Below are 13,333 nucleotides of genomic sequence, written 5' to 3' on the forward strand. Positions count from 1 at the left end.
GTGTCATTGTTGTCAGATTAACTCATGCATTTACTTTGTCCATCTTATACCATATATCTTTCAACTTAATTATATTACGTAACAGGATTAACTGGTCATACCAGATCGGACACTGCATTCAGCCTCAGACAAAGGACAGCTAAATTGGCTTACCTGGTCGGGTACGGCCGAAGTCTGAAAGGCCGATTGCTATGAATGGCAGATGTCACTCAAACTATTTACTTAATTGCTTTTGTGTAAATGTACTCAGGACACGATAGTGATTTGTAACTAGAGTTAGGAGCTAGGCATCGGACTGTACGGGTGTGTTTTTGGATACTCCAGAAATCACCCACCGACCTAGAGAAAGTTATTTTAATAAATTTATATTTGGACCATACAACATCTCCAGAACTTCTACTTTTCAAATTGTATAACAATACCCCACAAAAGTGTTGTTATAAAAGCAATAGCCGTATTCGTTGTTTGTAATACTGATTCTGACTCAATATTACAGTAAACATAATCAATGCACTTCCAGATTTATAAACAAATATGTTCAACAAACACAAACGAGGTCAGGTTAGAAAAGGAAGACGCTTGGTACGGTACGTTCTTCCATACATACTCGGAGAGTCCAGTTGTTCCTATCTCTGTGGTCTAACTAGTACAGCGCGCGATGACTAGACATACTGTTGACGTCATTGATTCAAAGCAATTCATCTTTTACAACCACCCAGCGCAGGGATACAACACATATGGGCAGTGTGTGCTCCACGTCTGACATTATAAAGAAAGTTCGCAGACGACACATTAAACATGACGTCATCACCTTTCTTTATGTGTACTACGTCATGAAAGGAGAGTGAAGTGTACCCATTACGGGAAGGAAACAATGTCTTGGTTTGACCTATGACTTTTCTGCCATTAACTAGAGCCGCCAGCGTGGCCTGGGTTGGAAGTCTGACTCGCGATGTCTTGTACACCACGGACGCCATTATCAAGTAGAATCCACTAGGCCCACTCAGCTCCAGCTCCGAAGTGCGCTCATTACGGGAGATCTTGAAAATATCATCGGGCACGTTATTGCCTTGTTCGCTCCAAAGAGGTTTAACATCTGAAAGTGAATGACATCAAGCATAAAAATACTCCACAAATCACTGAAAATATAGCATTGGATATCTATTACCCTCCTTCTAATGCCGTTTTTGTCATTGAGAAATTCCTTTTATGTCTCTCCGAAAGGAGTAGAACTGTGTATTGTCTTTAAAAAAAATAGTTACAGAACAATCTTGGTAAAATAAGTGTCACAGAGTTAGTTTTTTTTCCTGATTACATAAAATTCAACTTAAACTCACAACATATCTACATTTGACATATGGGGTTTAATATTTCAACAGAAGGTAGTGTTAATTAATGCATATGACTTACGTTTCATGAAAATCTGAAAACTATTTCTGTGATAATTTGTAAAGGATTTAATTTTTCCAAATCTAGATTTTGTTCTTCTAAGAAGAGAACATTGAGCTATTGTTTTGTAGCGGTTTTGATATAAGTTTTCCTGTTTAGACACTTTAAGACCGATAATACAGAAATTAATGAATCAGCATCAGAAACAACTCACCACTTCCGTTGGTAGTGGGCAATGATAGGCCTAACGACACACAGTGTCGCGGCTCTACTCCCAGAGAACCATTCACAGCTTTTGATGCAAGGTCTATCTGTAACGAGAAAATCACGATATTTGATAAATCGTCGAGTCATAAGAAAACGGAAAATTTAATCCGGCGTTGTCTTGTCTGTTATACATGTTGTCTGTCGGTAAAACAACAACAATGTTGCATTTTATGTTACCATAGGAACAGATATATCATCTCTGACATCATTATTTGTTTTACACAGCCGTCAGGAAATAAACGATTTTTCTTCAATGGATCTAAAAATGTTTTCTATAGAGTAGTTATTAAACAGATCTGTGGAAATAAAGAGTGTTTGTCACTGGAAACGACGTGGTCTTCTGTCGGTCTTTGTGTGTCGTGTAGTGCCTGTTGTGTGCCGTGAGTGACTGTTGTGTGTCGTGTAGTGACTGTTGTGTAGTGCCTGTTGTGTGTCGTTTAGTGACTGTTGTGTGACGTGTAGTGCCTGTTGTGTGACGTGTAGTGCCTGGTGTGTGTCGTGTAGTGCCTGTTGTGCAGTTGTTAAGTGCCTGTTGTGTGTCGTGTAGTGCCTGTTGTGTGTCGTGCAAAGCATGTTGTGTGTCGTGTAAAGCCTGTTGTGCTGTTGTTTAGTGCCTGTTGTGTGTCGTGTAGTGCCTGTTGTGTGTCGTGCAAAGCATGTTGTGTGTCGTGAGTGCCTGTTGTGTGTCGTGTAGTGCCTGTTGTGTGTCGTGTAGTGACTGTTGTGTAGTGCCTGTTGTGTGTCGTTTAGTGCCTGTTGTGTGACGTGTAGTGCCTGTTGTACTGTTGTTTAGTGCCTGTTGTTTGTCGTGTAGTGCCTGTTGTGTGTCGTGTAGTGACTGTTGTGTAGTGCCTGTTGTGTGTCGTTTAGTGACTGTTGTGTGACGTGTAGTGACTGTTGTGTTTTTTGTCAGCAGTTGTCGTTTTTCGTCGGTCGTTTTTTTAGTGTTTATTAATGNCCCCCCTCCTTACAAAATGGAAATATCCCTGCCAGTCAAGTGTAGTCCTGAAAGAAGAAAAATCTATTTTGTCGCCTTACATCATAAGGTTGTCGTCTGATTCACTTGTATACATGTACAGTGTTAAGTTATTTAGTAGGCGGACAGTCTTATATCCCTGTATGCTAGTTATGTAAATCATAAATGAGGTAAGCTAATTAGGTACAGTGCAGATAACATTGTATGTATGCTTCATTTAAAACACTGATCACGGTAACAACCAGACGTTCTTATTTAATAAAAGATACGTTGATACAGTTATGCAGGCTTACGTAATTATGAGTGCAGAATTAGGTCGATCCAATAGTGCGTTTGGGCCCTGACCTTGCATGTTACTAGAAACATAGCAGTACGGAGAATTGAAGATTTCGTGGAAGCAACCTACCATGTCATATGCAAATCTAAATAATTAATTTGAATATGGAGAACGTTAAGTTGAGAGAGGTTGGAAGGGGTTTAATAAATATCAAAATACAACGTTATGGTTTGGTATGGCCTAATTTGTTAGACGATAGGTAAGCTTAATTTTAAAAATGTAATTATCACTAGTTACATTTGTGTGTGTGTATGTAAATATATTTTTTAGGGTCTTGAGACGATCAACTTGTATCATTTTACATTATATTTTCAATCTTTTACTTTCTGAAAATATTCTTGTCTAAAGTTTTGTATTAAATGATTATCTTTGAAAATTCCCTTAGTTTTAAGACGCATGAAAATTCAATAAGAATGATATTTTTTATAAAGATCAAAACTTAAAAATAAACTATATGCCTACATATATGATGTGATTCCAAACGACCTCCACCAGATACATAACTTGTAACACGCAAACATACTTCCATATCTTAACTCAATTAAAATATCAAAAATTTGAATTCATGTCTTGATAGACGTATGAGATTTTATCCCACTAGATTAAGTTTTTTTTTCCCCATTTAGTATAAAGGCCACCATAAAGTATACCACCTAGTACAGGCAATCTTACACTCATGAAATCATATTTTAACAATCTGAAAAAAAACACCATTTTTTGACATGTGCAATACTGCTAGCTTTGCACATGACATACCCCACACCGACTCATGTCTGTCCGGAACGCGCCATAGCTGTCCGGCACAAGCAATATCTGTCCGGCACACGCTATAGCTGTCCGACACGCGCCATATCTGTCCAGAACGCGCCATATCTGTCCGGCACGCGCCATATCTGTCCGGCACGCGCAGTATCTGTCCGGCACGCGCCATATCCGTCCAGAACGCCTAATATCTTTTCGGCACGCGCCATATCTGTCCGGCACGCGCCATATCTGGCTGGAACGCGCCATATCTTTCCGGCACGCGCCATATCTGTCCGGAATGCACCATATCAGGGGAGTCCGTTTTAATATCGGTTCTTAACATTTCTGACAAAAAAAACATAACTCAATTACACCCGATTACTATTGCTAATAATGTTCATGCTGTACTTAAATTTAAATAGTAACAGTGTGTAGTATATGATGAAAAGAGTTATAATTTGACCACTTCCATATCCTACCCGGTATTTAGCCTTGACCAGAATCAGCCCTCGGGCCTCGGGCCTTTGTGCTGATACAGAGGCCTCGTGTTGATAGGTATATGATTTGTAAATGGCTATTAACCATTTGGTATCTGTGATAAAAGTTCAACACTATGTTCCCAGATAAACGAGCTTAGCTACACTTCAGTAGTGTAATACCTTAGCTATAATGATTAATATCCGTACAGATTTGAGTGCAGAATGGATATGTGTCATGTCACAATGAAAATGTGTAGGCAAGACAAGAATACAATTTACACAAGACATAATACGCAGTATTCATATAGCGCGATCTTTTTCTCGGGGAAATTACTCTAAAGAGCTCAATAGTAAATGGATGACAAATACAAAGATTGAGCATAATCAGTGGAGTTTAGGGGTCACGTTATTATCGGGCATCCTCCTATGTGACACCCCTTAGTACCTCCTCATGTGTAAGGGTACGTTTGTTTGAGGGTATGTGTGCGTGATGGAAGTTGTATAGGTGCTCTGCTTATAATGGGTCCTTTTTTCCAACAGCTCATTGATAATACCAAACCACTTGATACCGAGCCCAGCCTTTACCATACCTTACTCTATAGTGGATAAGACCAAAAAGGGCAGACTGTCTGTCTCAAGGACACACATAATCAGGACCTTAAACTCAATATACCACCATCTGTGTTACAGATTGTGTTTATTTATAATGGCAGCTACATGAATGTCAATTTATGTAACCCTGCACACTTTCATATCACAATGTCAAAAGATTATCGCCTGATGATTCATTTTCTCCGAAAAACCTGATTACAGGTTAGTGCAATCGCATCGCGCTATTTTGTATAAACTTGAACGTCGATTTGTCTTTTTAAATTGTGATCATTAACATATCGATACTCTAGCATACATATAACTGTTGCGGCCATCAGGTTAAGAAGATATTAAACTCTATACAATATACTACAGTAACAGACAATCTGTAAAATAAAAATAAGAATAGTTAGTCTCCGGAAATTGTTTTCGATTTAATAGTTATTTAAATCCCCAAAAACAGACTGCCAACACTTTTAGAACTCCATGAGTTCCTGTATAGACAAATTAAAACTTAAACCTATATGAAGGTTTGAAGCCTAAATAGATATCAGACAAGATCACCCATTGTTTAGCTGTCGGATAGTAACACAACCGAGACATGGTCAATAACGTTATTAGGATATGTTAATTTCAAATCGGTAGCGTTCCGTAATTTGGAGAGATTGTACCGTCGAAAGGTTTGAGAAATGGCCAGGGTAATTAATTTTTGCGAAAATTTTGCAATTTCTGTGTCTCTATATAATATCTGTTACAGGTAGGGGAGTGAGTTAATATCTGTTACAGGTAGGGTAGTGAGTTAATATCTGTTACAGGTAGGGGAGTGAGCTAATATCTGTTACAGGTAGGGGAGTGAGTTAATATCTGTTACAGGTAGGGGAGTGAGTTAATATCTGTTACAGGTAGGGGAGTGAGTTAATATCTGTTACAGGTAGGGGAGTGAGTTAATATCTGTTACAGGTAGGGGAGTGAGTTAATATCTGTTACAGGTAGGGGAGTGAGTTAATATCTGTTACAGGTAGGGGAGTGAGTTAATATCTGTTACAGGTAGGGGAGTGAGTTAATATCTGTTACAGGTAGGGGAGTGAGTTAATATCTGTTACAGGTAGGGGAGTGAGTTAATATCTGTTACAGGTAGGGGAGTGAGTTAATATCTGTTACAGGTAGGGGAGTGAGTTAATATCTGTTACAGGTAGGGGAGTGAGTTAATATCTGTTACAGGTAGGGGAGTGAGTTAATATCTGTTACAGGTAGGGGAGTGAGTTAATATCTGTTACAGGTAGGGGAGTGAGTTAATATCTGTTACAGGTAGGGGAGTGAGTTAATATCTGTTACAGGTAGGGGAGTGAGTTAATATCTGTTACAGGTAGGGGAGTGAGTTAATATCTGTTACAGGTAGGGGAGTGAGTTAATATCTGTTACAGGTAGGGGAGTGAGTTAATATCTGTTACAGGTAGGGGAGTGAGTTAATATCTGTTACAGGTAGGGGAGTGAGTTAATATCTGTTACAGGTAGGGGAGTGAGTTAATATCTGTTACAGGTAGGGGAGTGAGTTAATATCTGTTACAGGTAGGGGAGTGAGTTAATATCTGTTACAGGTAGGGGAGTGAGTTAATATCTGTTACAGGTAGGGGAGTGAGTTAATATCTGTTACAGGTAGGGGAGTGAGTTAATATCTGTTACAGGTAGGGGAGTGAGTTAATATCTGTTACAGGTAGGGGAGTGAGTTAATATCTGTTACAGGTAGGGGAGTGAGTTAATATCTGTTACAGGTAGGGGAGTGAGTTAATATCTGTTACAGGTAGGGGAGTGAGTTAATATCTGTTACAGGTAGGGGAGTGAGTTAATATCTGTTACAGGTAGGGGAGTGAGTTAATATCTGTTACAGGTAGGGGAGTGAGTTAATATCTGTTACAGGTAGGGGAGTGAGTTAATATCTGTTACAGGTAGGGGAGTGAGTTAATATCTGTTACAGGTAGGGGAGTGAGTTAATATCTGTTACAGGTAGGGGAGTGAGTTAATATCTGTTACAGGTAGGGGAGTGAGTTAATATCTGTTACAGGTAGGGGAGTGAGTTAATATCTGTTACAGGTAGGGGAGTGAGTTAATATCTGTTACAGGTAGGGGAGTGAGTTAATATCTGTTACAGGTAGGGGAGTGAGTTAATATCTGTTACAGGTAGGGGAGTGAGTTAATATCTGTTACAGGTAGGGGAGTGAGTTAATATCTGTTACAGGTAGGGGAGTGAGTTAATATCTGTTACAGGTAGGGGAGTGAGTTAATATCTGTTACAGGTAGGGGAGTGAGTTAATATCTGTTACAGGTAGGGGAGTGAGTTAATATCTGTTACAGGTAGGGGAGTGAGTTAATATCTGTTACAGGTAGGGGAGTGAGTTAATATCTGTTACAGGTAGGGGAGTGAGTTAATATCTGTTACAGGTAGGGGAGTGAGTTAATATCTGTTACAGGTAGGGGAGTGAGTTAATATCTGTTACAGGTAGGGGAGTGAGTTAATATCTGTTACAGGTAGGGGAGTGAGTTAATATCTGTTACAGGTAGGGGAGTGAGTTAATATCTGTTACAGGTAGGGGAGTGAGTTAATATCTGTTACAGGTAGGGGAGTGAGTTAATATCTGTTACAGGTAGGGGAGTGAGTTAATATCTGTTACAGGTAGGGGAGTGAGTTAATATCTGTTACAGGTAGGGGAGTGAGTTAATATCTGTTACAGGTAGGGGAGTGAGTTAATATCTGTTACAGGTAGGGGAGTGAGTTAATATCTGTTACAGGTAGGGGAGTGAGTTAATATCTGTTACAGGTAGGGGAGTGAGTTAATATCTGTTACAGGTAGGGGAGTGTGTTAATATCTGTTACAGGTAGGGGAGTGAGTTAATATCTGTTACAGGTAGGGGAGTGAGTTAATATCTGTTACAGGTAGGGGAGTGAGTTAATATCTGTTACAGGTAGGGGAGTGAGTTAATATCTGTTACAGGTAGGGGAGTGAGTTAATATCTGTTACAGGTAGGGGAGTGAGTTAATATCTGTTACAGGTAGGGGAGTGAGTTAATATCTGTTACAGGTAGGGGAGTGAGTTAATATCTGTTACAGGTAGGGGAGTGAGTTAATATCTGTTACAGGTAGGGGAGTGAGTTAATATCTGTTACAGGTAGGGGAGTGAGTTAATATCTGTTACAGGTAGGGGAGTGAGTTAATATCTGTTACAGGTAGGGGAGTGAGTTAATATCTGTTACAGGTAGGGGAGTGAGTTAATATCTGTTACAGGTAGGGGAGTGAGTTAATATCTGTTACAGGTAGGGGAGTGAGTTAATATCTGTTACAGGTAGGGGAGTGAGTTAATATCTGTTACAGGTAGGGGAGTGAGTTAATATCTGTTACAGGTAGGGGAGTGAGTTAATATCTGTTACAGGTAGGGGAGCGTGTTAATATCTGTTACAGGTAGGGTAGTGAGTTACTATCTGTTACAGGTAGGGGAGTGAGTTAATATCTATTACAGGTAGGGTAGTGAGGTAATATCTGTTACAGGTAGGGGAGTGAGTTAACATCTATTACAGGTAGGGGAGTGAGTTAATATCTGTTTCAGGTAGGGGAGTGTGTTAACCATTACCTACGTTATATTAATATCTGTTACAGGTAGGGGAGTGAGTTAAACATTCCCTACCGTTACCAACTGCGTGCGGTAAGCGGAAGTTAACGGGGGAACCCCTGCGGAACTGGGGATTCTCTTTAGTTTATGTCATTTACCAGGGGACACAAAAACGACCTCATTAAATCTGCTACACCTATTGCAACATTTGAGATATCCACTCCATTAAAACTTTGTTTCCTAGTGCATGGCTTTGATGAACGTTCGCCCAGGTGAGGAAGGCAATGGATTTTGTCTCCGGGCTGCGATACATGTATATCGAAGTCTTTAAAAACTGGTAGATCTTATTACTTGTTAAACGTTCAGCATTTCGGGCAATCTCATCAACAGATTGTCAGTATATATATATATGTGTGTGTGTGTGACAGTGAGGAATAATGCCTTCGTGAGGAATATTGCCCTCCGCTTACACGTCCTTAAGTGACCTTAGCTGTTGATAGGACGTTACAATATATACAATCACATTAAAGCCTCCGACATTGCAAATGTACAGTGAGGTATAGCACTCTTAAGTCGGCATCAGATCCGTGGTATCACAAAGAGGCAAATAAACTATCACACCAACACCAGCACACACTCACACGTGCACGCATGCATTACATACATCGACGCACACCCTTAAATGGCACTAATTAGCAGTCAAAGGGACGCGCAACCCAATAAAACCCAAAAAGCACCAAACTGTGTTCAGTGAAATAAATATAATGTAATAACAATAAAGTAAATATAAACACACTTACAATCCGCAGAAAGTGGTTTAAATGTTCAGACTTCGGCAGGTAACAGTACTGCTGGACTGGCTGTGCAGGAGAAAATGTAGAGATGTTCACATATTCTTTTACCATACCAGGAAAACGTCCGGCTAAATTAGCACGTGCATTGCACGGCACAGCAACTAAGTTATTGACTTCACCGGGAAGCACCAGATATTGTCGATAGTCGGTGGTTGGTTTTTGTGTTGTTGGCTGTGGGCGGTACCCCGGCGGCTGTGGACTTTTCGTTAAAGCGTACCATATTCCTACGGCTAAAAGTACAATGTTTAGTATAACCGATAGTGCTAAAATGATCACTAGACCATACAATTTACAGTGTCCAATCACGTTTTTTGGTGTCCGGGGATTATGATTAACATGAACGAAGTCGTTTGTAAGCCGGGTGTTCTGTGAGGTTTCCGGGTCCAGACATTTTGCCGTACACGGGGCAGGAGCGTTGTTTAGATAAGAAACGTCACCACTGTTTAACATTTGACCCTGTTCATCAACGGAGAAACTTCCCGTGCTTAAACACTTTTCCTCGTCCAGTTTAAATGTGTTATTAGATGCCTGAAACGAATGCATATCGTCAAGGTCTTTTTTCTAATCCATATCACTTTCGTTAACCCTTTTTTAATCAAATTGATAGTATTCGCTGTTTATCCAGAACGCATTGGCGGTATCTTCGACTACCGAGAGTTGTATACACCACACACACTATACCACGCGGTCTGTGTTTATCAACAAATACAGATCAACACGCTGAAAAGTAGACACTCCAGCGTAACAACTCGCACACGTCCTGTCTATCTTTGGGTGAGATATTTTAGAAATTATCAAACATTTATGCGATCCAAACATGGGTTTTTGGACGTATTTCTGCTCTGAATAGTATCTTAGCTAAGTTCTGGGTATTTACGTGGGGAAGGGATTCCCCTATTTCTACTTTTATTTCTCCTGTACAATACTGGGCGATTTATATACGTGTGTGTAAGGGCGGTACACACATATGTATATATACTGAGCGATATATATACGTGTCTGTAGGGAGGTACACACATATATATATACTGAGATATATATAAACGTGTTTGTAGGGAGGTACACACATATATATATACTGAGATATATATATATACGTGTGTGTAGGGAGGTACACACATATATATATACTGAGCGATATATACACGTGTGTAAAGAGTGATACTTCATATTGTGCCCTGGTTACCTCTGCCACCTGACATTTTGGATTGTGTGATACTTTTTTTGTCTTATTTCATTTCTAATGTTTTAATTCTATTCTATATTTTTGCAGCATCTTATTTGTACTTAAATTCCATAAATTCAAAAAAATACATTTTTACAAAACTTGATAAATTTTGTTAATTGATTTCGGTATCATTTTTAATTCACACTATAATAGTGTATATTCTGTCAATTTTTATTCTTTGCTATATTAGCATTGTATGTATATTCCACTTCATAGTGTTTTTATCCTAAGTCTTAAGTAATTCTTGTGTGATATACAAGTATTCATTCATTCACTTAACTATGTCTTTTATTTACTTTTTCTGAATACTATACTTATCTGTGATCACATTTAATGCTTTTTATATATTAACACCATTTTATATATTTATTGTTCCAAAAGGGTCATATCCTGGGGGCCTTTGTAGGTAGGGGACTCCCAATCATTTAGAAACCTGGGATATGGATACTTTCTTTTTTAATGATGATTATTACTGGTTTTTTTTTATTAATATATGTTATTATCTCCCTTTACTTGTAATATAATATGTTATTGTTATTTTACATATATTTGTCGCAATAATAGCTCTCAAGAGCTAATGTTCCTTGTTTACCTGTATGCAACGTTAAATAAAGTTGCTTGTATCTTGTATCTTGTGTAGGGCGGTACACACATATGTATATATACTGAGCGATATACATGTATACACGTGTGTGTAGGGCTGTACACTCATATGTATATAAACTGAGGGATATATGCACGTGTGTGTAGGGAGGTACACACATATGCATAGGAATGAGAGAGTGTCTCTTAGCTCCTGCGGTAGGGCGTACTCAAATTTGAGACTAGTAAACCAGAGGTCCCGGGTTCGATGTTTAGAGACTAGTAAACCAGAGGTTCCGGGTTCGATGTTTAGATGAGGCATTGGAAAATAAATCCTTCTGATACACAATAGATACAAGTACTATAGAGTACAATAAAGTTAAAAAGACATTGTTATTAGTTTAGATTATTGTGAAATATTTCGTCATTATCAATATACATATACTTTTGAATTTTTGGGACAAAGAGATGCAATTTGTATAATTATATAAACAAGAAAATGTTGAAATTTAACGGATTGGACTTAATTCTAAGACAGACTTAGGTTTCTCTTTATCGCCTAAGTTAAAGGGAGAATACTCAAAGTCGAAAAACATCGCTGAAACAGAATTAAGCCGTTCAGGGGTACTCGTTGCCTCCAAACATTAATTCCAGCCTTTTATCAGTTATAAAGTTTGTAAAATTTCATTCGACTTGTTTTATTACGTAGTATTGTACTTACACTATAGTACTTTAAGGATAAATTGTAATTTGTATTTTTGGCACCGGGGCCAGGTTACATATGGAATAATGAGGAAGCTCTTGTTTAATACACAGTAATACAGTCAATGCTCAAACTGATATCTTACCTCATACTACACTTTATTAGGTAGCTTACTTTATTCAGAAGCAAATATCATTCGAACTAAAAAAATCCCACGCTATTTCACTATGACAAGGAGGAATTCCTTGGTGTATCGCCGTCTTGCGCTGACTCTCGAGGTTTCTTCCGTATTGTGTTCTGTTTGAATTGTCACAGTTTAAAAAAAGAGGACATATAGGAAGTAATGATATCATGCATGTCCCATTTCTAAAAAAATCTTCTTCATTGAAAAGTCCAAGTATTTATATACACACGATTATATATTTATATCGCACACTTCATCGGTTTCCTGTCCTACATGTACTCGTCTTTACTGAGGAATATTACCAAGAATAAACCATGCTTTCAAACATGTGTCATACATAAAGCGTTCTTTATACTTATCTATATAAGGAGTTCTATCGTCAAAGTCATTGTTTATGATCCACAGCGGGAATCTTTGATCAATCAGACGGACACTTGGTCTATCAGATGGTCCGTGAATATAGCACTTCGCAATACAAACATTGATTTTTTTTATTATTATTACTATAATAAAAGTATAAAATCTAGGGGTTTTTTGGGAAAAAAACAATCAGATATATTTAGGTTTTCGTAAATGACTTCAATATATGTTCTACAGTATCTGGACTTAAACTTAACATAGATAAGTGTCGATTGATATGGATCGGAAACAAGAAATAAATAAATTTTATGCCCTGAACATAAATTTGATTGGTCTTCAAAAAACTTCAAACTTCTTGGTATTATTTTTTCTTTGGAGTTATCTGAAATCATTGAATTAAATTTTAAAGAAAAGCTATCAAAAATAAGAAAATTGCTTGGAATGTGGTCTAAAAGAAATCTTACTCTTTTAGGAAAGATCACAGTTGTTAAAACACTGGCACTACCACTTATAACACACCTACTGTATTCACTGCCAAATCCAGGTAAAAAATGGATAAGCGAAATTAACACAGTTTTTTTTATAGATTTATATGGGGGTACAAACCTGACAAATTCAACGGGATACAATGATTCTAAATCTAATTTTAGTAAATTTGGAGGGGAGAGATTATGGAATCTGAAAAAATCAAAACTGGAGGAAATATCGAAAAATGTAACTAATGTTTTCTGGAAAGATGTTATTTTAGCATGGAAAGAATATAAAGATGATAATAATGAAGTATCAAGTTTTCTTGGTGATGCTCTTTTGAATTACATACCAGTTCCTAGTTACAAACAATTTATTGAATATGAACGGAATGGGGTGAAGACAGTTAAGGACTTGTTGGACAATAATTATCAGTTTTTTGTCATTCAATGATATGACTAAATGTGGGAAAATGAATATTTTACAATATTTTGCAGTAATAGACCACATTCCAAGAGAAAACTTAAACATAATACGACAACAACCATTGATCAACAATCAATCAGAAA

The 13,333-nt window shown here is 37.9% G+C and overlaps 1 protein-coding gene across 1 annotated transcript; it reads right to left on the reverse strand.

Annotated features, from left to right (window-relative positions):
- Positions 1–370: 370 nt before the first annotated feature.
- LOC110467445 lies at positions 371–10,115 on the reverse strand. Its single transcript, XM_021524619.1, has 3 exons — positions 9,186–10,115; positions 1,604–1,700; positions 371–1,096 (listed from the first exon to the last, which is right to left on the reverse strand). The coding sequence occupies exons 1-3, from the start codon at positions 9,780–9,782 to the stop codon at positions 699–701; spliced, it is 1,092 nt and encodes a 363-aa protein (XP_021380294.1). The 5' UTR covers positions 9,783–10,115; the 3' UTR covers positions 371–698.
- Between the last annotated feature and the right edge of the window lie 3,218 nt (positions 10,116–13,333).

Source organism: Mizuhopecten yessoensis, unplaced genomic scaffold (genome assembly GCF_002113885.1).
Source record: "Mizuhopecten yessoensis strain PY_sf001 unplaced genomic scaffold, ASM211388v2 scaffold1741, whole genome shotgun sequence".
Classification (NCBI taxonomy): Eukaryota; Metazoa; Mollusca; class Bivalvia; order Pectinida; family Pectinidae; genus Mizuhopecten; species Mizuhopecten yessoensis.

What these genes read in the sequence shown, in the direction of transcription:
- LOC110467445 (XM_021524619.1), bottom strand. Translation starts at nt 9,782, where the DNA reads ATGCATTCGTTTCAGGCATCTAATAACACATTTAAACTGGACGAGGAA. An exon ending in TAAACCACTTTCTGCGGATT is followed by an intron (nt 1,701 to 9,185) that starts GTAAGTGTGTTT and finishes TTCTCGTTACAG; the next exon opens with ATAGACCTTGCATCAAAAGC. An exon ending in GCCCACTACCAACGGAAGTG is followed by an intron (nt 1,097 to 1,603) that starts GTGAGTTGTTTC and finishes ATTCACTTTCAG; the next exon opens with ATGTTAAACCTCTTTGGAGC.